Source organism: Ovis canadensis, chromosome 5 (genome assembly GCF_042477335.2).
Source record: "Ovis canadensis isolate MfBH-ARS-UI-01 breed Bighorn chromosome 5, ARS-UI_OviCan_v2, whole genome shotgun sequence".
Lineage (NCBI taxonomy): Eukaryota > Metazoa > Chordata > Mammalia > Artiodactyla > Bovidae > Ovis > Ovis canadensis.
Genome location: NC_091249.1, coordinates 56634417 through 56662020, shown reverse-complemented (window position 1 = coordinate 56662020; position 27604 = coordinate 56634417). Strand labels below are relative to the sequence as shown.

General features: G+C 54.2%; 1 protein-coding gene across 1 annotated transcript; it reads right to left on the bottom strand.

The window, feature by feature from the left end:
• Window positions 1-10533: 10533 nt before the first annotated feature.
• PLK5 (polo like kinase 5 (inactive)) lies at window positions 10534-17534 on the bottom strand. The gene is given in 16 exon segments (XM_069589728.1): window positions 10534-10656; window positions 10659-10721; window positions 11426-11539; window positions 12670-12717; window positions 12720-12817; window positions 13354-13440; window positions 13678-13726; window positions 13880-13980; window positions 14138-14264; window positions 14395-14593; window positions 15219-15314; window positions 15413-15500; window positions 15604-15733; window positions 16369-16485; window positions 16638-16751; window positions 17358-17534. Coding segments are annotated over 16 exon segments (1668 nt in total). The 5' UTR covers window positions 17472-17534.
• Window positions 17535-27604: the final 10070 nt, after the last annotated feature.

The window sequence follows — 27604 nt, the reverse complement described above, 5'->3', positions numbered from 1 at the left end:
CGTGAGACCTTGGCCTGGTGTGGGGTGGGTGGGCATGAGGGAGGGATCGGGGTGGGGGCTCAGATCCAGCTCCACCCACCTAGTCTTCCAGGTCAAAGCATTAGGGCTCAGGATATCCCGCTTCTAGGCTTTTCCACAAGCCAGGTGCTGTTGGCATCTTATCGGGGTTCTACAGAGAGGTGGTCCAGCCAGGTCCTCTTATCCTCAGGACCCCACATCCTAGGGGACAACCAACCATGGGGACAGCTGTGAGCCATGTAGGGGAGTGGTGATATTGGTTGCTTCCTGGGGCACCTGCCTGCTGCTGTGGCACTCCCATGCCCAGCAGGATGACATTGTATAGAGGAGGGGCAGGTCTTCCTCCCAGGAGGGGTCCTGAGGTCTCCTGGGCCCAAGGAACATCCGAATGGTAAGCCTCAGGTGTTGTCCCCCAGGCATCTAGTTGGGAGCAGAGGACTCTGGGGTGTGGGGCTGCCAGACATGGTTCTTCAAGACGGACTGGCCCAGGGGCAAAGACTGGGGAACCACATATTGGACTGTGGGCCGCTGGCAGGGGCCACCAGAGCTCCAGAGGTGGGAGGAAGCTGTGGAGTGAATTGAGGATGGGATGTGCTGACAGGGAGGGGCCCAGGACTGCTCCAGGGACAAGCCCAGGGGCCAGGTGACCACAGGCTGCTGGCTCAGGGAACAGGCACTGAGGGACCTGGAGAACACAGCCCACTAGGGAAACTAGGAAGACAGCAGAGCATCCTGGAGGGCTTTCAGGAGGCCAAGAGTTTGGGATAACAGGAGCATCTGAAGGGGCAACAGGGACAGAGAGGAAGCAGCCAGAGATGGAGAGGGCACCCCCAAGAGCAAATGGAGGCCACCTTGGACCTTCTGGTTGAGAGTAGTCACCCCAGACTGTGGAACCCAGGTGGGTCTCAGGACAGACCCCGTGCATCCAGGGTTCCAGTCTAGTCCTGCTGGAATGTCCCCATCTGTAAATGGGGAAACACCTAGGTCCACACTCCTGGCACTGGTGAGGCTCCAGTCTTGGAGTGCATTGGTACATTGGCCTCCAAAAGATACAGCCGTGGAACCTATGGGTGGGAGCTTACAGACCAGTCTTTGCAGCTATAGTCAAGAATCTTGAGATCATCCTGCATCAGGGTGGCCCTGTAAGAGAGTGTCCTTATAAGAGAGCAGAAGTCACAGATATGCCAGCAGAAACTGTGACCCTGGAGGCCCCTCTGTCCATGGGATTCTCCAGGCAAGAATACTGGAGTGGGTTGCCATTTCCTCCTCCAGGGGAATCTTCCCAACCCAGGGATTGAACCCGTGTCTCCTGTGTCTCCTGCATCACAGATGGATTCTTTACCCTCTGAGCTATCAGAAAAACCTTTATCCTGCGTTAGGGTGGCCCTAAATCTAATGTCTTTGTAAGAGACACAGCAGGATCACAGACATGTGGGAAGAAGCTGTGTGACACTGGAGGTGAGACTGGGGTTGATGCAGCCACAAGCCCAGGACGCCTGGAGTACCCAGAAGCTGGAAGAGGCAGGAAGGACTGCCCACCACCCGCCCTGGAGTCTTCAGAGGAATCACAGTCCTGCCACACCTTGATTCCTGACTTCTGGCCTCCAGAACAAGAAAAACATATACCTGTTGTCTTAACCCGCCCTGCTGCTGCTGGTGCTGCTGCTGGTGCTAAGTCGCTTCAGTCGTGTCCGACTCTGTGTGACCCCATAGGCGGCAGCCCACCAGGCTCCCCCATCCCTGGGATTCTCCAGGCAAGAATACTAGAGTGGGTTGCCATTTCCTTCACCCACTTTAAGGTAATTTTTAAAAGCTGCCCTGGGAAACTGATATGGTAGGTGGGCTAGATTGAGGGGTTGACTGGATGGCACAGTCAGGTGCGGATAGCATGGCAAAGACTTGGAGGTGATGAGATCCCAGGACACATCCAGGGAACATAGAGTGGTTGGTCAGAGGGACAGGTGAGAATAATGGGAGATGAGTTGAAAAGGTGAATTGGAGCCAGGCCTTGGAATTCCTCCTTTGATCTCTCCCACCTGTGTCAGGACTTCTATTGGGTCCCCATTTTTTGCCATGGTCTTCCTCACCCTTGGACCTTCCCCTTTACAAGAAGAAAGACACACCAGCCTGTACTGAACTTCGGCCAAGAGAATTCAAATGTAAGTAGCCCCAGGTGGCTGGAGGTTCCTCTGTGGGCCACATCTCTCTGGAACGTTCCAGTTCAGGATTGTCCCATAGGGCATCTTGTTATGATGGGACCGTTGTAGACCTGTACGGATTGGTACAGGAGCCATCAGCCACGTGGGTGACCCAGCATCTGAAATGTGACTTGTGCAACCAAGAGATTGAATCTTAAATGTTGTTTGGCTTTACTTTAAATTGAGATAGCATCTAGGGAAGCTGTTTACTATGAAGACTCTTAAAACAGAGAAACAGGAAGGCCAGTATGCCCAGAGATTGTGATGAGAGTAACAAGGAGTGGAAGTCCTGATCAGAGTGGCCCCAAGGTGACAAAGCCACGGGTGAGGGAAAACCTGTGGGCTGATGTGGTCAGCAGCATAATAATCCCAAAGACATCACATCCTGATCCCAGGGCTTGTGGACGTGTCACCTCATGCGGCAGAGGGGACTCTGCAGGTGGGGTTAAGGCCCCTGAGATGCGGATAACCCTGGATTCCCCAGGGGGAGAGCCCAGTGTCATCACAGGACTCTTATAAGAGGGAGAGGGAGGGTCAGAGGCAGAGAGACAGGAGATTTGCACTGTTAGCTGTGAGGATGGAGGGAGGGGCTGCAAGCCAGGGATGCAGCGCCTCTAGAAGCTGGAAAAGGGGGGAGCCAGTGTTCTCCAGGAGCCTCCAGAGGGGACAACCCTGCCCACGTGTGAATCTGAGGACTTATGCCCTCCAGGACTGTTAGGGAGAATAAATTTGTGTTGTTTTAAGCCCCCACATGTGTGGTGCTTTGTTTCAATATAGGAAACTCACACAGCTGTATTAAAAGCTGCCCCTGCACCTTGGAGAAATGGCTGATTCTATGCCCTGCACAGGGAAACTATAAAATGAGCCTAGACATCTTGCAGTGCCAGAAAGTAAGGACATCCTCAAAACACCCCATGAGAATGAGGGCATGTCCAAGGGACACCGAAGCCAGAGGCCAGAGCTGAAATAATGCATCCTAGAAGATAGGGGACACCCAGTGAACTTGAATTTCTAATACAGAGTGGATCATGCTTTTAGTCAAAATGTGTCTCCAGTATTGCCTGGGACACCCCTCTTCCTGATGATCATTCAGTTATTTACCTGAAATTCAGATTTAACAGAACATACTATGTTTTTATTTGCTTCATGCGGTAACTCTATGAGGTATGGAGGGGGATGAGAAGGGGGATGAGAACCCACTGATTTGCAGGGAGATACATACATGCTGGAGAGTCCCTCCTGTGGTTCCTAAATTCCACCCTGACTTTAAAGGTGCAGAGCAGCCTAACAGGATGTGGACAATATATTAAAAAGCAGAGACCTCACTTTGTTAACAAAGGTCGGTAGAGTCAAAGCTATGGTTTGGCCACTTGATGTGAAGAGCCAGCTCATTGGAAAAGACCCTGATGCTGGGAAAGATTGAGGACAGGAGGAGTAGGGGGCAGCAGAGGATAAGATGGTTGGATGGCATCACCACTCAATTGGACATGAATTTGAGCAAACTCAGGGAGATAGCCGGGGACAGCAGAGCCTGGTGTGCTGCAGTCCATGAGTTCCGAGAGGCTGGGACACCACTTAGGGACTGAACACCACCAGGAGGTGGGGTGGGGAATGGCAGGTTCGTGAACCTGGAGCAGAATTAATTCCACACACATTTATGGATATGGACTGAACGCCTTGATCCTTGCCATTCCAGGAGCGGGTTTGCTCCGGGGCGGAAGCTGGAGGAAGCCAGAAAGCCCCAAGCACTTTTGCTGCTACTAACCCCTTGCGCCATTCCCAGCCGGGCCCCTCCAGCGGCCGGGAGGGACCAGAACTGCCTGTCCTCTGTCGCCACCGTGTGGCCAGAGCAGCGCATGACACTCTGCCCGATACAGCGGCAGAGCCCGCTCCTTATTATTTATGTAAAGTGGGCGTAACTGCCCTTGGCCCACGCCTGTGGGCTCCTCAGGACACAAGCCAGTCCCCTTCTACAGCCCACAATCCATCGCTCAGCAACCCTAAACGTTTGCGGACCCGACAGGGACCGCTGCCCCCTACCCAAATGAAACTGAGGGTTTTTTCTTTAGCTTAACCAGATCCCTAACCGCCTGACCTCCTGAGGTCCTGAGATAGGGCGCACATTTAAATACACACCTGAGTGGGAGAGGAGGTGGCACAGACGCTGGAGGCCACCTGGTTGGTTTACACCATCTGACTGTTGGGAATTTACCCTGCTGTCCAGTGTGAGCAGGGCTTGGAGTTTATTTTTCCAAATAATTAATGTAAGTTCTCCCCCTAGGCACTGTGGTCATTTGGGGCCTGGATCATCCTCTGAGGGGCATCCTGGACACTGAGAGGGTTGACCAGCATCCCTGCCCCTCCATTCGATGTCAGGAGCCCCCCTTTCCCAGTTCTGATGATGAAAATGTTCTAAAGTCTCCCCTGGTGGCAGGAACCTCCCCTCCCCCAGTGAGAACTGTTCATCTTGTTTCTCAGGGATTGGACCAAATTGGCCCTGAACAGGCTGTGTCCCGGAATCTCCCCACATACCCACCCACATGGAGGGTTCCGCTTGCAGAGTTGGAACATCTGATTTTCATTTATTTCAAGCAACCCTTAAGATGGACTCATATCCCAGCTAAAATGACTTATGCTTGACTCGTGAAACTTTTTAGTGTTGGAAATGTCACATGTAAATCCAAGTAGAGAGGGTCAATCCAAAGGACCCAGCTTCAGCAAATAACCAATTCTCAAATTCCCCAGCAATTCTTGGCTGTTTCTCTCCACCTGCCCCACCTCCACCAGGCTCTGTAGTAAACTGCATTTGTTCGCAAGGCCAGGATGCTTACTAACACAGGTAGCCACAATGTCACCATCAGAACTTAAAATTATTAACAATAACTTTTTTTTTAAAAAAGTTAAGACATGTGGGATCTAGTTACCTGACCAGGGATCAAACCTCCACTGGGAGAGCAGAGTCTTAGTCACTGTCCACCAGGGGAGTCCTCATGGTAAGGCTGATTTCTTAACAGTAACTCTCCAGGCAGCATTTCCCTTTCCTCAAGTGTATTGTTATTGTTTACAAGTTAGTTGGTTTCAATCTGCGTCCGGCGCATACTCCCTGGAGATCTGGCTCTCATGGATTGTTCATGTACTCTAACCAGTGGTTCCCAACACAGATCCTCAGTGTGGATGAGGAGGTTTAAAAAATATCCAAGCCTGAGTCCCCCTAGTTATGCTATAATTAGTCTGGGTGCCATGTGGGCAGCAGGATATTTTTTCAATTGTAGTAAACATAACAAAATTTACCACTTTGACGTGTAGATTGAGTATATTCACAATTTGGCCCATCCATCACCCCTATCTCATTCCAGAATATTCTCATCACTCCAAAAAGAAATCCCACCTCCATTAGCAGTCACTTCGCACCCACCAGTCCCTGACAAGCAGGATCTGTGTCTGTAGATCAGCCTGTTCTGGAGATTTGCCATCAGTGGAATCACACCCTGTGTGTCCTCATGTGTCTGCTTCCCTCATTGAGCATCGTGTTCTCAAGTTTCATCCACAGTGTAGGGAGTGTCAGGGCTTCTCTCCTTTTATGACTGAAGAATATTCTAGTGTATATATGGACCACCTTTTGTTATCCATTCATCCTTGAGGAATGAATTTTTTTAATTAAATGTTTTTGTGTTAAAAAATTAAAGAAAAATTTTTGGCTGTGCTAGGTCTTCATTGCTGAGTACTGGCTTCAGTATTTGAGGCACACAGGCTTAGTTACATAGAGACCTAGGAATAAAATTACTGAATTATTTGGTAATTCTATGTTTAGTTTATCGAGGAACCAAGGAATAGAGTTTTTGGGGTTTATTTTTAATTTTCATTGAGCTACGCTGGCATGTGGGATCTTAGTTCCCGGATCAGGGATCAAACCAGCACCCCTGCTATGGAAGCAAGGAGTCTTAACCACTGCACTGCCAGGGAAGTCCAATACAGAGTTTTTATTTGAAATTTTTATTGAGATCATTGTAGATTCCCCTGGAGTTTTAAGAAATAATGCTGATCCTGTATACACTCTGTCCAGTCTCCCCCAAAGTTTGCGTTTGCAAAACGACAGTCGGTACCTCAACCAGGATACATTTATATCTAAATCAGATTTCCAAGTTCCTCAGTTTTTCTTGTGTTTGTGTATGTGTGTGTATTTAGTTGTCTACAGTTGTATCAGTAGGGTAGGTACTTGTATATACCACCACAGTGGCCTATTTCCCTAACCTTGGCAACCACTCAAATGTCCTCCATTTCAAAAAGGATATCATTTCAAAAGTGCTATATAAACACAATCTTACAGTATATAAGACTGTGACATTGTTTGTTTTTTTTTTTTTCCTCAGCATGATTTCCCGGAGTCATCAGAATTTTTTAAACTCTTCAGTGAGGTGGTCTGATGTTATTCAGGTTGACCTACTTACAGCTGTTCTCCTAGCAACCCATGTGCCTCAGTCTTCTCATCTATTAAATGGGGAGAGGAAAGCCCCCGGCACTTAGGTGAACTTTGAGAATTAGAGTAGATAGGGAACCAGATGCCCGCAGTCAGGGCCTGGAGCCTGCGAGGCTTTGTGATGGCACACCAGGTTGCCATGGCACCAACCAACGTGCCTGCCCGGGATGCTACAGCCCTGGTCCCGCCTCACTTGCTGGTGATTGGAGGAGGCATCGTGACATACTCTCACAGACCAATGAAGAGGTAGTCCAGAGGCTGGGTTCTACCGATGCTTTAGATTGGGAAAAAAGGGTAGAATTGAGTGAAGCCAAATTTTCCCTCACTCTTCAGGTTTAAATAGGCTTTGCGTGGTTTCTTAAAAGAAAAAAAAAAGGCCTGGTCATCCCTGGAATGAATTTATTTCCATTTCATGAAGCTCCAGCCAGTTGTAAATGCCCCAAAAGGTGAGGCTAATAATTCTTCTAATAATTTTACTTCTTAAGACACACAGTTAACCTCTCTGAAGAAGATTCCAGAAATTTTCAGTGTGAGGGTGGTGTGGGCACTTTGCCATCTCTCGAAGTTCTCATACCTAGAAATAAGAATCGGCCTGGGAGGTTATGAAATTAATATATTCCGTGGTTGGTTTATTTTTAATAAACTACCATTGTAGGCTCAGGGTGTGGGCGATTTTCACAGATTGTTGCTGTTCTTACGCCCACAAACAGATGGAAATAAATACTCTAGGTAGGTCATTTTTCAAGATGCGCAGTTAAATGGACCGTGGATGTTTTGCCCCCCCCCCCCACTCCCGGAAACAAATGTTCTGGGCAGAAAGGGGGCTGGGTCCTTTTCATGTTTTGGCATGTGTATTAGTTAGCTATTGCTGGGTAATGCATCACCCCCAAACTGAGTGACTTGAAACATCCATTTATACATTAGAGTATTAGCCAGGAAAAAGAGTGACGTTCTGACACACTGCAGTGTGGATGGACCTTGAAAATACCGTGCTCGGAACTTCTCTGGAGGTCCAGTGGTTAAGACTGCAGGTTTGCATTGTAGAGGGAACGGGTTCCATCCCTGGTCTGGGATCTAAGATCCCACATGCTATGCAGCAAGGCCAAATAAATAAATATTTTTTTAATTTAAAAAAAAAGACTATGATACTTGGTGAGAGAAGCCAAACACAAAAGGCCACACAGCATGTGATTCTGTTGATGGGAAATGTCCAGAACAGAAAATGGGAAATGTGGATCTCCAGGCAGATCCGCAGGCACAGAGAGTGGGTTCTTGGTTGTCAGGGGCTGGGGGAGTGGAGGGGGTGAGGAGTGACTGCTGATGAGAACAGGTGTTCTGGCGTGATGGACTGTTCTGGAGCTAGACAGGGGTGGTGACTGTGCAACAGTGTGAATGCACTCAGTGCCATGAGCTGCGCCCTTTAAATCGGTGAATTTCATCTCATGTTACCTCAGTAGTAATGATAGTAGCAAAGTAAAAAAAAAACCACAATCCACACACGGTTTGTGTACTTCTCTGCTCACACCCCATTCCTCCAGATTCTCCAGGGAATCCAGGGAGATTCTAAACTCTCTCTCTTTTATGCAGAACAGTTTCTCTTCCCAGGTCTGACCACACTCAGGCCTGCAACCTCTCCTGATGGACCCGCAGCCCCTTGGTTCCCTCCCTTTACTCCGTTCTTCCACAAAATCATCAAGTGGGTCTTTCCACCCAGAGGCAGGAATGCACCGAGTCACAGGGTTGAGAGAAAGAGCAACACTGATGGTTTAATTTTTTCCATAGGAACATACTGAAAGTCACTTGGTCCTGTCTGACTCTTCGAGACCCCATGGACTATACAGTCCATGGAATTCTCCAGGCCAGAATACTGGAGTGGGTAGCCATTCCCTTTTCCAGGGGATCTTCCCAACCCAGGGATTGAACGCAGGTCTTCTGCACTGTGGGCAGTCTTTATCAGCTGAGCCACCAGGGAAGCCACAGGGGCATAAGTGCCTGAAAATGGGTAGAAAGATCCAGAGAAGGAAGGAAGGAAGAAGACCAGGAAGGAAGAGGACCAGAGACGAGAGGCATCAGCCCTGGGGATTTAGCTTCACTGTCAGGTTGCAATTTGGAAACTGATAGCAGGTGTGTGTGTGAGTTGCTCAGTCGTATCTGATTTTTTGCGACCCAGTGGATTGTAGCCTGCCAGGCTCCTCTGTGGAGAAGGCAACGGCACCCCACTCCAGTACTCTTGCCTGGAAAATCCCATGGATGCAGGAGCCTGGTAGGCTGCAGTCTATGGGGTCACTAAGAGTCAGACATGACTGAGCAACTTCACTTTCACTTTTCACTTTCATGCATTGGAGAAGGAAATGGCAACCCACTCCAGGGTTCTTGCCTGGAGAATCCCAGGGACAGGGGTGCCTGGTGGGCTGCCATCTATGGGGTCGCACAGAGTCAGACACAACTGAAGCAACTTAGCAGCAGCAGCAGCAGGCTCCTCTGTCTATGGAATTCTCCAGGCAAGAAGACTGGAGTGGGTTGTCATTCCCTTCTCCAAGGAGTCTACCCACCCAGGGACTGAGCCTGGGTCTCCTGCACTGATTCTTTCCAAGCAGGCAGTTCAAAGGGAAAAGCCTGCCAGGGGTGGGCTCAGGTTCCCAACTCTGACCTGCTCGGTGGCTGGCACAGGTCTCGTCCCTCTTCAGTTGCCCCTGTGCCCTGCCTGCAGGTGGGTGTCTGTGGGCCCTGGGATCCTTCCGGGGCTGTGAGGGGCCACCTGAACGAGGGCTGCAGCTCTGCCTGGGCCATGCCTCCAGCCCCTGAGACATCTGCCCATTGAGCACAGCAGATGGGCTTGAACCTCCCGCCTCCACATGCAGCCACACCAGTTGGCAAGGATGTCAACAAAGGGCTCAGAACCTTTGTTTAAAACCTTAGGATTGGAACCTCCCTGGTTGGGGAGCTAAGATCCCACATGCCTCATGGCCAAGAAACCCAAAACATAAAACAGAAGCCATATTGTAACACATGCAACAGAGATCTTAAAAATGGTCCGTATCAAAAAATATCTTAAAAACAAAACAAAAAGCATTGGGATTTGCTTCACCCCACCTGATCCTGACCCAGCACAGGGAGCCTGATGGATTGAAGAACACCTCCTCCTACAGTCTGGGTTCAGGAAGCAATTGTCTTTTCCAGACCAGCCAGACTCAAGCCTCTGAGTTCTCTCATTTCTGTTGGCTCGCCAGCCAGCTCTTTCCCGAACTCATCTTTCTGACACTATCCTCTCACACATAACGACCAGCTGTCCATTAACCAGAGCCTCCAGCTCTAGGAGCACACTATGACTCCAGTCCTCCCTAGGGCAAAGGTGCCAAATATCTTGCCCTGGCGTGACAGAGGTCACCATTTTCCCAGCCTCCCCATCCGTGTCTTCCCTGCCCATCTGTTAAGCAGTGTTCCATACTTCAGAGTTTTGGTCATGGCAGAACCACACTTTGGTAAGGATTTCTGTGTTGGTGACAATCTGGCCCATCTATCTGTGTCACAGAGAGCAGTGGGCTCAGATCATGTCGGGTTTGGGTGCCCCCTTGCCAAAGTTCCTCAAATGCCCCGAAGAGAGGCAGATGGGGCAGGCTGCAGAGTCAAGTCTCCTTTAATGGAAAAAGAACAAATCCAGACACAAGTCTGGGTTGAACAGTCATGCCAAGAGGTGAGGCGAGGTCCCCCCACCCCCTGCACGCTCCCTATGCTGCCCCAAGAACGTCCCTCAGCAGGGAAAGGGGGGCAACAGGAGCAGAAATGGACCCTGGGTCCTGGGTATCAACATGCAGAGGTCCACTCTGACCCTCGGGATTGCTAGATGCTCTGTAGCATGAGGATGGCATGCTGAAAGTGCTGGTGGGTGCCTGGGGCACAGCCATGGCCCCGCAGGATGCCCAGCGGGTAGGAGGTGCCAGGCTGGCCCAGTTCCCAGACTGTGTGAGCAGCAGCTCCTCACCACCCCCGCTCAACACGAGTTGTTCCCGATCTTCACTGCTGCTGACCTGCCAATGTGGGGAGAAGCTGGGGTGGAAGGGAAAAGAGGCCCCGGCCCTGGGGGGGCAAGTGGACAGGAGACTGGGGGTGCCCTGACCTGAGTTTCAGCGGATGCCCCACCCGTGGGGACTCCAGGCCAGGAGCCAGAGCTGTACTGCATAGACAGGGAGACCAAGGCTCAGATGGGACCCCCTGCCCAAACCCACCCAGTGAGACCTCCTACTCAAGCCTGCGTCCTGGGAACAGCAGCTCCTCACTGGTGCCAGCTCTCCCCGCTGCTGGGCATGGCCATTTGAAGCCAGTCCTGCCCTCTGAGATCCAGCCCAGGTCAGGGCACTCTGGTCTAAACAGAGATGGGGTTTTCACTGTAAAATAAAATCATACTAATTTTTCTATGATAGTAAGGATTGTATACTACTGCATTGGAAGTCTGTTTTAAGAGCAGCTACAATTTCTCGGAGATTGCCAGACTCGCTCAGGAAAACCTACAACTGATTCTGCAATGAGATGACATTTTGCCAGCTGCTACCGGTGACCACATGGGACCATGATCCCCAGTGACATTCTGCCATCATTTGAACACATTTTATTTCCAGTTTTATGCTTGGGAGTCATAAGTCTCAGTTCCTGGCTCCACCAGGAACCAATTGCTTCCTAGGGCTCTCTCCCAAAAGCATCCAACACACCAGGCCCATTTGAGGGGCCCCTTGACTCCCTGCACCATCCTGTCACTGAAGAGCAGCAGCACCACCTGCCCGGACACCAGGAATCACAGCAAGCAGAGGCCAGGTGCTACCGGCCAGCTGGGCATGGGCAGGCCCCTCCTGTGGACAGAGCCAGTTGGGAGGCCTCAGGGCTCCCCACCACCTCGCCCCCCTAGCTCCCCCACGTCCACCCTCACCTCTTGAAGCCACTACTGCATGGATCAGGCAAAGAGCCGCAGGACAGCCAGCAGGGAACCTTGTGCCCTGGGGAACAGCAGGGCGCCCAATTCCTCAGGGTAAACATCTGCAGCTTTCCCAAGTGGGGTGCGTAGCTCACCTGGTTGTTGTTGGGGGGCACAGGGCGGTGACCACGGAGTCAGGGTCTCCATCCTGGGCACCTCACACCCGAGGACACCTGCTCCTGTAGACCCTTGGACCATGAACACCCGAGGACACCTGCTCCTGTAGACCCTTGGACCATGATTTGAAACCAGCTCTGCAGGGTCCAAGCCCTCTCTATCCATCCAGTCCCGACCCCGGCCCTGAACTCCAGACCCATGGCACCTCAGACTCGGCTGTCCATGCTGAGATCCCGATGGCTCCCCCCATCTGCCCTCTTGCCACCTTCCTCTCTTGCCTGGTGGCCGCTCCATCCCCCCCACAAACCTGCAAACTACACCCAGATTGCAGCCCTTGCTCCCCTCTCCACAGCCACCACCCCAGCCCATTACCATCATTGTCCACCCAGCTAATCCAGCCACCTCCCTGCTGGTCTCCTGTTAATAAAAGTACAAGTCAGACTCCTCCTTCTTGCCCCAACCCCAGCAGTCACCTGTGAGGCTCTGTGACTTCATGTCTGCCTCCATGCCACTCCTCAAACCCACCGCACTGGGTCCCATCTTGGGGGCTTTGCACATGCTGTTCTCTGTGCCTCTGATGCTGTTCCTGACAAGCCCTTTCTTATCCTTCCTGTCTCACCTGAGCATCACTTCCCCAGAAATCCCCTCCCTCCACAACCACTCTGTGGATTTGCCTCCACCCCCTGAATCTGTCACCTCATCTGCTTTATTTTCTTCAGAAAACTGCCACCAAAATCAATTTAGAGATTCATTTGTTTAGCATTGTTCTCTCCCAGCAGGCAGTACACACCTGTAGGTATTCACAGTAGGTGTTTATTAAATACTTGAGTGAATGAAGAAAGGCGAAGCAGGGAGGGCTTGGAACCACAGCGGGTAGGAACTCCATGACCTATCCCCCTGGGTGGTGCAGGGCCATGTGGGTGCTATCCTGAACCAAGACCCTGTTGCCACCGTCTGACAGTTGGTAGCCAAAGCCATACTTGCTAGAATAGACCACCCACTTGGGGGCCCAGAAGACAGGCTGCTGCTCTCCTGGGGGTCCTGCATGGCTGGGCACAAGAAGGAAGTGACATGAGGGGGGGTTCCTGAAGGGGCCTGGTGGAGGCACAGGAGATGGGAGAAAAGTCCAGGGCATAGAAAACCAACTCTTGGGGCTTCCTGGCGGTCCAGTGGTTAAGATTCCGTTTCTGCTGCAGGGGAGCCAGTTCAATCCCTGACAGGGAGAACTAAGATCCTGCATAACACATGGTGTGGCCGAAAAACAAAAACAGCCCAAGCTACTCTTGCCTTGAGGGGAGAAAACTGGGGGACTCTGGGGTCACAGCTGCTTTTAGCAATGAATAAATCTGAAACATGTATAAGCTCCAAAACACTGCAGGGCTTTGCTTTATTTCATTAAGCATTTTTTTTTTTTTGGCGTTAAAAATAAAATCGCTCAAGGCCATGTGGCAGCCCGGATTGAATCCTTGGAAGAGGAAAAAGGCGGGAATGGGGAGTCTAGGGAAATCCAGCAGCCCAGGGGGCGGGCCAGGGGAAGCTGGAAGTCTGTCTTCCTGGCTTCTCAGCAAATCTTGTGCCGCCCCTACCTGGGGGGCCCGAATCCAGGCAGAGCTGCAGGTTTCTGATGGCTGCCTCTACCTCCTGCCTTGGACTCCCCTTGGGCCCTGGGGAGACAGATCTCTGTTGGGGGACACAGGATCTGGAGGACAACCCCACCCCCAGCTCCCACATCCAGAAAAGTCCCATGTTCAACCCAGGAATCCAGACACTGCCCTCACATTACACGTGGGGAAACTGAGGCCAGGAGAAGGGCTGTGATGCTAGCAAGGCACAGTCCTCACCCCGCACTTCGCAACCCTCACCCCTGCCCACAGTTCCTGTCTAGGATGGAGCATGCTCACCCGCCAGGGCACTCTGGATGGTCCCCTGGGCCAGCAGCTGGATGGGGCCCTCGGGGGCACAGAGTCCCACTCTCCAACAGGGAGTCCTGGGGAGGGAGCAGCAGATGTTGGGAACTGGTGGCGGTCTCTGGCCTCCCCATGGAGACTTCATGACTTCTCCCTGTGCCCAGCCAGCTGTGAGGACGCCCTCTGCATTCCCCACTACCTCCTCGTTCCCGGCCCTCACCTCACTGCCCCACTCCATGGAGTCAGGGTCTGAACCATCTTCTCCAGGACCTGAGGCCTTCTGAGAAGCCAAGGGACCTGCAGGGAGCACAAGGATTTGGGGGTGGGGGTAGAGCCTGGCCCCACATGGAGGGCATCTGCCGTGGAGATGGTTTCAGAGCAGGAAGGGGATATGACAGGTGTGTGAGATGCAGGGCAGGGAGGAGCAGGTGATGGGGGAAGGAGAGGTACTCACAGGGCGCCCGGCACTGGGGCAGTAGCAGCTGGCCCACCTTTCGGAAAAGTCTGCCCAGAGGCTGGGGGATGGCGAAGATGGGCGGGCTGTGGCAGGAGTGGGGTGGCAGCCGGTCCGGGGTGAAGCCCTTTAGAGTGGGGAGCTGGAGGTCAGCAGGCTGCTCCTGAGTACCTGTGCTACCTGGGGGTCCTGTCCCTCACCTGGGGCTGCTGAGACACCCCAGAGAGGGGCCCCCCTGTCCCGCTGACACCCCACACCTGTGTGAAAAAGTCATCCTGCAGCAGGTGGTCCAGGCTGGGCCGCTCGGCCGGGTTGGGGGCCAGCAGGCGGGCGATGAGGTGGCGCGCGTTGGCAGACAGGTGTGCAGGCTCGGGGTAGCGGCCATCTCGGATGTTCTGGTACATCTCCGACAGGGGAGCCGCCACGAAGGGAGGGATGCCAGTCAGCACCATGTACCTGGCCAGGTCGGGGGCAGGAAGCAGGGCACCTGCTTGGATCTATTCTGGGCATCCAGGGTTGGTTCACACCTACCTGTGTGAACCCTACCCTCAATCCCTGACACCATTCCTGCTTCACACTCATTTTCTCACACCTGCCCTGCGTCCACTCTCACCTAGTCATTCTTGTCTGCACAGAAGACACCAGCATCTGTCTGTACACCTGCCTGCACCTGGGTTACACCTGGACACCTGCATAGACCTTTCCAGTTTTAATTTATGCTTGCTCACACCTGTTCCAATCCTGCATATACCTCATGTCAGTACAAATGTCCTGATCCGCCTGTGTACGTAAAACCTGCACACACCTGTCCACACCTCAGGGCAGGTTCAAACCCGTCCTCTGCTGCACATACACCCTCCTGTATCCCTATTCATACCTGTAGGCTCAAGTGATGGCAGGTGCCTGCTCCTGCCTGCCCCCCAGCTGCATACTCTGAGGTCCTATGTTTGCTCATACCTGCCTGTCCCCACACTCAACCTCCTCCATATATGCTTACAGCTGTCCTTACCTGCTGGTGCCTGTCCCCACCTGGGCATTCCGGCCCCCTTTCCCTAGGCCTGGGGCTCCCAGAGCAACTCACATGATGCAGCCCAGAGCCCAGATGTCCGACTGGCAGGAATGTCCGTTTCTGGACACTACCTCCGGAGCCAGGAAGTTCGGGGTCCCGCAGAGCACTCTGGGAGCATAACGGGGGCTGAGGAAGACTGGGGGGCCTCACACCAGACCAGGCCCACCTGCACCCACCCAGAGAGCCCGCTCAGAGCTTCCAGTCACCTGTGGCAGCGGCCCCCTGGCCCCATCCTGGTGGCCAGCCCCAGGTCTCCGATCTTCACCTCCATGTTCTTGTTCAGGAAGAAGTTACCTTGTGGAGGGGGATGCAGCGGGCGATGAGGAAGGAGCGTGGCTTCAGTGGAAGCCCCGCCCTCACCCCGCCCCGAAGCGCCGCCCTGTAGCGCCGCCCCTACTGAGCTTCAGGTCCCGGTGGACGATGCGCCGCTGGTGCAGGTAGCTCAGGCCGCTGACCAGGCCTCGAAGATAGTAGCGCACCTCGGGCTCCGTCAGCGTCTGCCGTGCCTGCAGCACGTGGGCCAGAGACTGCAGGGGCCCGACAGGTGCCACACCACCGTCGAGGAGACGCAGGTGAGTTCCAGGGACCCAAGAAGGCAAAGGAAAATTCAGCCGGGCCCAGGTGAACGTGGCTATTGTGGCATGGGCATTGGTGAGCTCTGAGCCCGAGGATGAGCACAGGAGTTCAGTGGACGGAGGGGCCACCATGAGCTTGTAGGCCAGAGATAAACACAAGGTGGGTACATGCTGGGCACAGATGAGCTTAGGTGTATTTAAGTGGGCTGAGTTCAAGGGGTCTGTGAAGGTGCAGCTAAGTTCAGTTGGGTCCAGGAACAGGCATTCCTGCCAATCAGACATCTGGACTCTGGGCTACACCATGTGAGTGGCCCTGGGAGCCCTGAACCTGGGGAAGGGGGCAGGGCTGCCCAGTTGGAGACAGGTGTGGGCAAGTGGGGCCTGGGTGAGTTCAGGAGAAGCACAGATGGGCTAAGATGTGCCTAGGTGGGTTAAGAGAGCCTTTGGGTGGGCAGAGGTGCACAGGTGGGCCTGGTGTGGTCTCAGGTTAAAACAGGTAAGGAGAGACAGACAAGGGTGGGGGGACAGATGAGCTCAGCAAACACGGGTGGGAGGGGACATGCCTCCCTCTCACTCTGCCCCCGCACCTGGCGACTGCAGTATTCCAACACCATGTATACATGGTCCCGGTCAGCGAAGTGGCCGTGGAAGGCCACGATATTGCGATGTCGCAGGCGGCTGTGTAGAGCGATCTCGCGTTCCACCTGCAGGCAGGGCACCATGTGTATACACCCGGTGGGCGCCCACACCCGAGGCATTCATGCCCCCACAGGCGAGCTCCACACCCCAGGGCAGGGACCTCTCTGGGGACCCGCTTCTGTCCTGGGGCCCCCAGGCACTGACGCGCAGAGAGTACCTTGCCGCAGGCGTTTAGCCGCGCAGCCCCGCCCCCTCCGCGAGGCACCACTTTGAGCGCGAACACAGCGCTGGTGGACATGTCGGTCAGCTTGTAGCAGCGGCTGAAGGCGCCCTGCAGGGCAGGAGAGTCAAGCTGGGTGCGTACAGGTGTGAGGACAGATGGCTAGGCCTTCTCACACACACACACAGCTCACACCTTCCTACCTGCATCCCCAAAGCAACACACACAGATGAACACGAAGACACACAGATACATTACAGACGCCTCCATACCTGGACATGCAGAGTCCACAGAACCCCAACACAGTACCCGGACACATGCTACAAAGCCCGCACACAGAAAGCACAGACCTATGACACACGCAGACACACACGCACAGGGACAACAAAACAGGGTCTGAGTCCGCACCAGGGCTCCAAAACACACAACGCACCCATACCCTGGACGCATAACCCACGACACAGCACTGCACGCCCAACACCGGTTCCCGCCACACAACGCGCGCCGCACAGCGAGTACATCGCAGACCCGGGCGTCCACCCACGCCAGCCCCGCACCAGCCTCCAAACTCCCGCAGACACGCGGACACGCAGAGACAAAAGCCAGGGCGCACACTGGCTCATCTGCGGGTCGAGATCTCACTTGGGCACCGCCGGGCTGGGACCCCCGCTCCGCCCGGCCCCCTTTGCCGCGGACTTGGAGTGCTGGAGTCCCCACCTTGCCGATCAGCTTCCCGCGCTTATACACGCGCCCCGAGCTTGGGTCTCGCAGAAAGACGGAGACCAGCGGGCAGCAACTGCGCCGCCGCCGCCGCCGCGGCCGGGGATCCATCCCTCCCTGGGGACCTGGCTGGCTCACTGGCGCAGCCTCGGGCGCGACCACCACGCACAGCGCTGCTCCAGGGGCCGGGCGCTGCTGGGACGCCTCTTATTGGCCGAGGGGGGAGGGGTGGAGTCCAGACGCTCCGGGCGACCGGTGCGGGAGGGGGCGGGCGCGTGGGGGCTTGTGGGCATGCGGGGACGCCGGGCTGGCGGGAGTTCCAGAGACCAGAACGGGCGCTGGCATCCTGCAGGTAAACCCCGAGCCAGTCACACGCGCTCTGCTCGCTGGCTTCTCGGATCCTGCGCCTCCCGCCAAGCTGTGAATTGTTCACGCGCCCATTTCTCTGAGTAGGAAACTGAGGTCAGAAGGTTTGTCTCATTCTCTCGAGGCCTCACAAGGGGTCCTGGGGAGCCACAGCAGGTGCAGAGGAAGAGAGAAGAAGGGGAAGAAGCCCAATATCTCTGGGACTGGGCCTGGTGGGGAGGGTGGTGTAGCCCAGAGGGGCACTGAGAGGAAGCTGCTGTGAATAATGGACACTAGGCATGAGGAGCAGGGTTTGGGAACTAAAGGAGAGGCACTAGGGGTGGCCACTCCTGGCTCTGGCTTGGACAGCCATGGAGAGGCAGGCGGACAGAGGACAAGAGGGCAGGCTTGGGCCCCATGGAACTATGGTGGCACCTCTGAGCTGTGTCTCACACTTTCACTGCCTAAAGTCACCCTTTCACTGATCCTGAGACCCGGGTACTGGCCTTGTCCCCATTTCACAGATGAACACACTGAGGCCCAGGGAGGTAAACTCACTTCCCCAGCCAGGAAGGGGCAATGCTGGGTTTGAATCCAGGCAGCTGCCTCCAGATGCTTCAGAATTAATACCCATATGTTACATAACACAATGAATGGGGAGGGGTTAGGAGGGCTCCATTTGGCTGGAATTAGGTCTTGGAATTTTCCAGAGACCAGATTTCAGAGTGCGGCCCAGCCAAGCCACCAGGGATAGGAAGCACCTTCTGTGTAGTCAGATGTCCACCTGGCATGTCAAATGGGGGTGCCCGGGGCATGGGGGGCTCTAAGGGGGCCCCAGTGCATTTGATGGGAGCCAGCCTCTGGCACCTTTCCAGGGGGGCTGGCCTCAGTGCCAGGGTCATGGATTCCAGGCCAGTGCAGGGCGTGGGGGTGGGGCCCAGCTGACTGGGGCAGGGGAGCCTGAGTCTCCTGCTAATGAGAATCAGGTGCAGTGTGACCGGAGGAAGGCAGCTGGGGGGCCCGTGGGTCTGAGCTATCACGTCACTGTTGCCCTGGAATCTGCATGGGCAGGCAGGAATCCAGGTCCCTCTCAGGGCTGCACCTCCACCACCTGCTAATTCAGGTATTTGTCCAGCACTTACTAGCGTGTGGAGCTTGTGCTGGGCTCTGTGTGCCCAAGACAGACCTGCCTAGCACTCAGGAGTCTGTGGACAGGAAATCACCCAGACTTAACCAAAGTCAGGGGTCTGGGCCAGTTCTGGAGGCCAGCGTCAGAAATCCAGAGCCCTTCCAGACAGTGGCTCATCCCAGAGACTGGGGCTGTTCTTAGCTCCATGTTATAGATGAGGAAACTGAGGCTCAGGAAGGCGTATGGGAGCCAGTCACTGGACTGTGGCTGTGCTCAGCCTGGAGTGCAGGTTGGGGGATCCGGAGCCCCTGACCCCCCAAGTCTACCCCCTGGCTCCTTCCCTGGTGGCCCCAGGAGCACAGGAAGAGCTCTCACACTAGGGCAGGCAGCTGAGACCATTGGACCCCTAGAAGCCTCCTGGGGGAAAGAAATCCCAAGTTCCTGGCCTGCTGCCTCCCAGCAGGGCTGTCAGCTGACACCCTCTGCAGACAGCAACTCTGCCTGGCAGCCTGCTGTTTTCCTGGCTAAGCCTCCTCCACCGGACTGGGGAGACTTTCCATCCTCAGCCTGCACCCCCTTGAGCAGGGATGCCCTCCCCCAGCACTCTAGAGTGGAAAACTTTATCATAAAAGGAAAAACTTAGATGCTCGTAGCAGCCATATTCACAACAGCCAAAAGGTGGAAATAGCGTGGGTGTTCATCAAAAGGTGATGGATAAACAAAACATGCTACAAGCCCACAGGGGAATATTATTCAGCCTTGAAAAGGAAGGAAATCCTGACGCTTGATACAATATGGGTGATCTTTGCGGACATGATGCTCAATGAAAGCCAGACCCAGAAGGACACACACTGTCTGATTCCACTCATGGAAGGTCTCTAGAGGAGTCAGATCCACAGAGACAGGAACTAGATGGTGGGATGGGGGAGGAGAGGGGGAGTCAGCATTTCATGAGGTCACAGTTTCCATTTGGGAAGATGAGAAGGTTCTCGAGATGATGGTGGGGTTGGTTACACAACAGTGTAAATGTGTTTAATGCCACTGAGCTGTGCTCTCAAAAATGGTGATGATGGCAAATTTTGCGTGATGTATATTTTGCCACAATCAAAAGTGAAAACCATATTAGATACCGCACCCCAAGGAGCCCTCAGCCTTAGGGGCTAAGACCCACATTTTACTGATGAGCAAACTGAAGCCTCATATGTGTGGCAAGCTAAGAATTGTAGTTTTGCAAAGGGGCCGGTGTTGGGGTAGGGGGCTCAGTGGAGCAGCCTGACCCTCCCATGCTGACACCTGCCTGGGGCTCAGGAGGCTGAGGAGTTGTGGGCTGGGGCCCCAGGTTGGCCACATAGCCCCCTGAGCCCCCTTGCTCCAAGCCACAGGCTTGGTGTGTCTCCAGTCTGTTCTTTCTCTGACCTGAGATAACTCCCCAGACTCAGCAGATTTCCTGGGAGAAGCGCCACAGAGCCTTGCTCAAAATATAATACCTGCCGCAGGTGGAGGGGGTGGCTGCTGAGACAGCACTAGGGCTGGGCTAGGGAGGCCTTCATTGGGGGGGGTGGGCTGGATCGGCTTTGGGGTCCACAGTGGTGTGACTCCTTCCTTCCAGAACCAGAGCGGGAGCAGGTGGACAGGCATAGGCATGACTCAGCCCGGCTCCTAGGTTCCTCTCTAGCCTCTGGTCTCCTGGACTTTAAAGTGCAGTGGCCTCCCTTCTTCCTGCTTGTCTGTACTCGGGAGCCCTCAGCCAGACCTTGCAGGTCTCCAGGGACAGGCCCCATGAGCAGAGCGGGCAGGAGGGGACCCCATGACTGCAGTGCCTGCTGCCTTGATCCTGGCCCAGCTGGCAGGGGTGATGGGGGCTAGGTGCCATGTCCCCTGAGTTTCCACAGGAACAGACCTCGTCCTTGTCTCTCCCAGATTCCCAGAGCCCACTGACATTGGCTCCTTCTAGAAGCTCTGTCCTCTCGTGCCCTCCAGATACCTCTCTGTAGGCTTTTCTCCCATCATTCTCACCCATCTTTCCGGTTCTCCTTTGAGGCCCCTACTTGTTCTCCTGGAGCCTGGGGCTCAGTTCAGAGACCCCTGTACCCCTTGTCTACTCCCTCTTTCTGGCATGGTCTAGGCCAGCAGGAGACTCACGTGGGCAGCTTGTCTCTCCTCCCCTGTCTCAGTCTGGCCTCTGCCAAAAGCAGAGCCTGAAGCAAGGGTTTAGTGCAGTGAGTTGATTTGAAAAGCAGGAGCGAGGGGCCCAGGAGGATGAGTCAGGGCAGGACTTGGAAACCACTATGGGCCCTTGAGGAATGGGGTAGATGGTTCCCCAGAGCTGCCTGTCCACAGGGACGATGGGGAGTGTGTGGACCCCTGGCCTCAGCCCCTCATTAGCTGGGGCCTCCACCCTGGATGCTCATTGTCTGTACATGCAACTTGGAATGTCTCCCACACGTGGTCTGACTGCAGCTTGGAGAGTGATGAAGTGATGCTGGGACAGGAAGGGTGTGGCGTGGGAGTCTCTGAGGGGCTCACTGCCTACCTCAAAGCAGAGCCTGGACTCAGTCATTGCAACCTCTCCCCTTTGACCTGTGACACTAAGACACATGTCCACACCTAGAGTGGGGGAGTGGACAGGGTCAGAGAGGGGATAGCCAGAGGAGGAGATGGAGCTGAAGACACCAGTGGGTGCTCCCTGTCATGATGCTCAGGACCAGCCAAGGCCCTGGGTCAGGAACAGTAAGGATAGCCAAAGCCAGGTCAGGGGACACAATGTGTCTGGGCCATCTGAGGCTCACAGAACCAGGTGTTGGCTGAGAGTTGGACTCAGAGGACAGTCCAGCCTCTTCCTGACAATAATAAGTCTTCTAGAACTAAATTGGATTGCATCTAAAAGCCTGCTAGTGGGCCTCCATGGCTCTCCCACACACCCACACACACACCCTGGTCCAACCACGCTGGCCTCTCTGTCGGTCTGAGATCCCACACCAAGCTCATCCCACCTCAGGGCCTTCGCACACACCATTCCCTCAGCCCAAAGCTCTCCCCGCCCCCTGGTCTTCATCCAGTAACTCCTTCTCATCTTCTGAGTTGCAGGCAAGGGCCCCCCACACCCCAAGAGCCCCTCTGGGGTTCCCACACAACCTGAAATCATGTTGTTTCCTTGCTGGTTTGCTGGGTTCTCCCCCAAGGACCAGGGGCTCCATGGTAGAAGCAGGTTGTGTGTTTCCTTGCTGTGTTCCCTGCAGGTGCTGACGCGCTCCCTGGGGAGGCCTTGGACAAGTTCAGACCTTCCCCTGAGCTGTCCTGACCCCACCTGCTGGGTGGGCACCCTCAGGGTCCCTCACGTGAGTATGTGCTGCTCACCCCGGGTGGAGGCTCTTCCCGCCATGTCCTCAGCTGGACGCCGTCTCAACCTCTGTTCAGAGACATTGATCAACTCCGGCTGCAAGCAGAGTGCTGTGTGAGCATCAGAAGCAGCCAGATTTCCACAAGAATAATTCATATTTTATCTGCTTGGGCCTTTTGAGCAATTATGAAAGAAACAGCTCAGTGTCATGTGGGCTCCTGGATGTGATCCTCGAATAGAAAAAAGAAATTAGTTGGAAAAAAAAAAAACAGAAGGAATCCAAACAACATTTGGAGTTTAGTCAGTCATTATAGTAATTACTAATATTATTAATTAGAAATGGTGATATACCAATGTCACTTCCTTAGACATCACAATAGTCATTGTTTCCTATGGCTGCTGTAATGAGTTACAAACTTGTTGGCTTAAGAAAGCACACATGGGGCTTCCCTGGCGGCTCAGTGGTGAAGAATCCGCCTGCCAATGCAGGAGACGTGGGTTTGGTCTCTGGTCCGGGAAGATCCCATGTACCACAGAGCGACGGGGCGCTGTGCATCACAACTATTGAGCCTGTGCTCCAGAGCCTGGGAACTGCAACTAGTGAAGCCTGAGCGTCCTACAGCCTGTGCTCTGCAACAAAAGAAGCCCCTGCAATGAGAAGCCCACACACCAGAACTAGAGAGAAGCCTGAGCAGCAAGGAAGACCCAGCACAGCCATGATAAATAAATAAATATAAAAGAAAGCACACATATATTATCTCATGTCCTAGAGCTCAGGCGTGGGCAGGGCTGGTCCCTCTGGAGGCTCCCCCCCTTTCCCAGCTTCTAAAGGCAACACATCCCTGGCTTGTGGCCCCTCCCCCCATCCTCGAAGCCAGCAGCACAGCATCTCCCGTCTCTCTGCCTCTGACCCTCCCCCTCCTTCTTATAAGGACCCTGTGATGACACTGGGCCCTCCGGGGAATCCAGGGTCGTCCCCATCTCAGGGGCCTTAATCCCGCCTGCAGGGTCCCCTCTGCCCTGTTACATGATCACAGGCCCCGGGACCAGGATGTGGACATCCTAAGGGGTGGGGTGGGGATTATACTACTGATGAGAAAGGATAGACAGAACTGATAGTAATATTTTTGTAACTCTCTGTAAATCTAATATTACTCCAAAATAAAATTTCTCTTTAGAGACTTCCCTGGCAGTCCAGTGCTTAGGACTCTGTGCTTTCACTGCAGGGGGTGCAGGTTCAATCCCTGGTCAGGTTAATAAGATCCCATAATCGGCAAAGTGTGGCCAAAATATTTTTAAAGTTCTCTTTAAAAAATAATTAAAAGGTGACAAGAAATTAAAAGCTCAAAGGCAGTGAGTAACTCAGAGTCACCTCTAACCTCCACCCCCAGATCATCGTGGGTGACCATGAGGGTTTATTCCTATCCCCTTCCTATCTGAGCTAAGGCTAACATAGATAACATATATAACTGCCATTGGATCCTGCATAACTTTTCTAACTTTCTCACCTAATGTTTCTTGCTGTTTCTGTGTAACTTTCCCATGCTCCTAGCCCCCAAGCTCTGTGAGGCAGGCCCCTGCCCCCCACCTCCCCGACTTCCTTTTCACCCCACTACACAGGCCTCTTCAATGGGCCTGGTCCTCACCCGGCTTCTCTGGCCCCTCGGCCTTTGCACGTGCTGTTCTGCCAGCCAGGAGCGCCCTCTCTCTCACACCCTCCTTTGTTCAGTTCCCCCTCATTCTCCAGGTCCTGCCTCCAGCATCCCCTGGCTCAAGAGTGTCCCCCCACCCCCCTGCCTCAAAAGGAGCTCAGGAAGAACTCCCCTGGCGGTCCAGTGATTCAGAATTCAGGCTCCTTGTATGACTCAGGGAGCTCAACCCTGTGCTCTGGGACAACCTAGAGGAGTGGGAAGGGATAGGAAGGGGTGGGAGGGAGGTTCAAGAGGAAGGGGGCATATGTATACTACATGATTCATGTTGATGTAAGGCTGAAACAAACACAATATTGTAAAGCAATTATCCTTCAATTAAAAATAAAATAATCAAACAATGAATCCAGGCTTCCACTGCAGAAGGACTGGGTTCTGAGAACTAAGATCCTGCATGCCTTGCGGTGCAGCCAAAAATTAAAAATTAAATTAGGGACTTCCCCGGTGGCACAGTGGATAAGAATCCACCTGCCAATGCAAGGGACAAGGGTTTGACCCCTGGTCTGAGAAGATTTCTCATGCTTCAGAGCACCTGAGCCCAGATGCCACAACTACTGAAGCCTGTGCGCCCGTGCTCTGCAAAAAAGAGAAGCCCGTGTAATGAGAAGCCTATGCACTGCGACTGGAAAGTAGCCCCCACTCTCCCCAACTAGAGAAAGCCCACGTGCAGCAACAAAGACCCACTGCAGCCAAAAATACATAAAGCAGTGTGTACATGTCAAGAAAATAGTTTGTGTTTAAAAAAAAAAAGAAAAATTTAAAAAAGGAGCTCAGGACACCCATTCAGATATGAGTGTGAAGTCATCCCACGCCCTCCAAGTCTTGCTGTGTGTGACTGTTCCCCTCTGCTCCCCAGAGTCCTGACCCATGAGGTGGGGTGAGGATTTCTCTCATGGGGACCGTGGGGGATGTCACATCAGATATGGAGGCCTTCAAAGCAGTGGTGACCTGTAGATGCAAACTACTCCATCACAGGGTCAGTGACCTAAGAAACAGGACTTGTCTGGGGGGTGAAGGTGATGGAAAAGATGCTGTTCTCTATTAGTGGGGACCCCTTGATGAGAAGTCACAGAAACTCAAAATTGCTCAAGTGAAACATAATGGATGGCTTCAGGTGTGGCTTTATTCAGGGACTCTAACAACTGTCTCAGAAGTCCAGCCCTTTCTGCTTCTGGCTGTTGGCATCTCCCTAGGGCAGAGAAGCAGTACCATCCCAGCTCACATGGGCTGCCCTTGCCATGGTGGGGCCCCAATCCTGCTCCACTCATGGCCAGGAACAGCTGGGCAGCTTCAGAGACCCAAGTTCTGGGGCAGGGTGACAGGACCCCTCCCACCTAGTCTACACAGGAGGCTGGAGGGTCCTGTGGACCACATGGCCAGGCCTGAGGGATCACGGGAGGCTGCAGAGTGTTGGGGAGGGAGTTTGGGAAGTTTGAGCTTGTGAGGCCACAGAGGGAGCCTGGCTGATCCACATCCGTCAGGACCCATGTTGACTGGGCTTGATCCTGTCCAAGCCCGGCTTCAAGGATGGGGTTCAGGGTAGAGTTCAGTGTTGGGAGATCCCATAACCCCTGGGCCTAGGTCCAGGCCAGGGCATGAGTTGGAGGTGGTGAGACTCCACCGCACCTGGAGCCGCCAAACCTCACACTCACCCCTCCACCTGTAGCAGGTGTTGTGAATTGAACGCTCAGCCTTCCCCTCCGGGAATCAGCTGAACCCAGCTAAGTTTCATCCTGGCTGGGGATGCGAGGCTGGAAATCTGGGGGGCAGCAAAGGCTGGGGGGACATGGGCAGGCACAGGACTCCACACCTTCACCTCAGTCGTATCTCACCAGCCCTCAAGTGCTTATGTCCCCATGCCAGGCACAGGCTTAGTGTATACGCTCCCTGGAGGACCCAGTAAGCGCTGTGTGTTGTCCTTGCAGGACACAGGGGCTGCTGTATGCTCTTTTTACAGGACTCAGTGCCTGCTGTATACATTCACTGCAGAGTACAATGCCTGCCATAGACACTGTACTCAGTGCCTGCTGTGTGCACTCCGTGCAGTGTGCAGTGACTTTTGTATACATTTTTTTGCAGGCTACACGTGTTGCATACACTCCTTGGGACGTTCAGTGTCTACTAAATGCATTCCTTGCAGGTTGCAGTATCTACTGTATATGCTCCCTGCAGGACAAAGGGCCTGCTGTATGCACTCTGCTGAGCACAATGCTTGGAATATGCAGTACTCGAAGCCTTCTGTATACCTTCCTGCAGGCACACTGTCTCCACCCCCTGGGGCTTGGGGCCTGAGGCACATGGGAGGGGGATGAGCTTGTCCACTTGGTGGCGCTCCTGGTCAAGCCTGATTTCTTTCTGACTCCGCCCAGGCCCCAGGTCCCAGCTTCGCACACAGTAGGTGCTCTGTGGAGGGTACCTGCCCTCACCATCACCCCCCTCCTCCTGCCACCCTCTCGAGCCCTGACCCACCAGGCTCAGCCTTGTCAAGGTCACTGCCTCCATCGATGCTGATCCACCAGCTCCATCCTTACCTCACCCACACAGGTTACTCCTGCCTCCTGGACCCCCATTCTCTGGAGACCTCAGGGGACCCCAGTCTTCATTCTGTCCACACACACACCCTGTGACCTCATCCACCATTCTCACCACCACTGTGTGCAGGGGATGCCCACGTGTCCATCTCTGGCCAGATGTGGCCCCTGGACTCCCAGCCTCTCCGTGCCTCATGCCTAGATCCATCCCCAGCTGACTTCTGAACTTGCCACCCCCATCCCTCCCTTCCCTGGCTGCTCAGGCCAGGCTCCTGCCTGCCTCCTCCCATCCAATCCCCCTGGGATCTGTCACACAGCCTGCAGACTCCACTCCCAGACTGCTGGGAACCACCCAGTGCTGTCCCTTCCCCCACCCCAGCCCTTGCCCCCATCATGCCTGCTGCTGCCTCCCCACTGCTTTCTGGAGCCCCCTTCTGCCCCCAGAATGCCAGAGGCAGGTGTTCCCAAACCAGAGCGCCCTCCACCTCCCATGGCTGCCACTCCCCACACCGCTCTCTGATCACATCTCCACCCCAACCCTGGCTATTTGTTCCAACCACACTAACTCCCCTATGGTACTTTAGCCTCTATTCCAGACTCAGGACCTTTGCATGTGCTGTTGCAGGTGCCCTTCCTCCACCTCCCTGTGGCAATCACCTTCTGGGGAAGGGCCTTCCTGACCCCCCCACCCCATCTGCAGTGGGCTTGGGCTATTTTTTCAGAGCCTGTAGGTCAGAAGGCGGCCTTGCACCCTTCTAGGGGATGCCTACCTCACTAGCCTAATTGGTGGGGTTGTTTCCCGGTGCAGCGGCACGTGTGTGGGCTCAGTCTTCAGTCATGGCTGACTCTTTTTGACCCCATGGTCTGTAGCCCTCTAGACTCTTCTGTTAATGGGATTCTCCAGGCAAGAATACTAGAGTGGGTTTGCCATGCCCTCCTCCGCGGAATCTTCCCAACCCAGGGATCCAACCAGAGTCTCCTGTATTGCAGGCAGATTCTTTACCGCTGAACCACACAGGAAGCCCGCAGTGGCACACAGTAAGTGCTCAATAAGTTCTGGACAAATAAATGGCTTTGGACAGCCCTGCTTTGAGCTGCTCCAGCCTGGAGAACAGAGCAGGACCTTCAATGCGCCCTCCCTGTGGTCTGGGCTGGGAGACCCCACAGCGGGCTCCCCGGAGAAGGCGGCA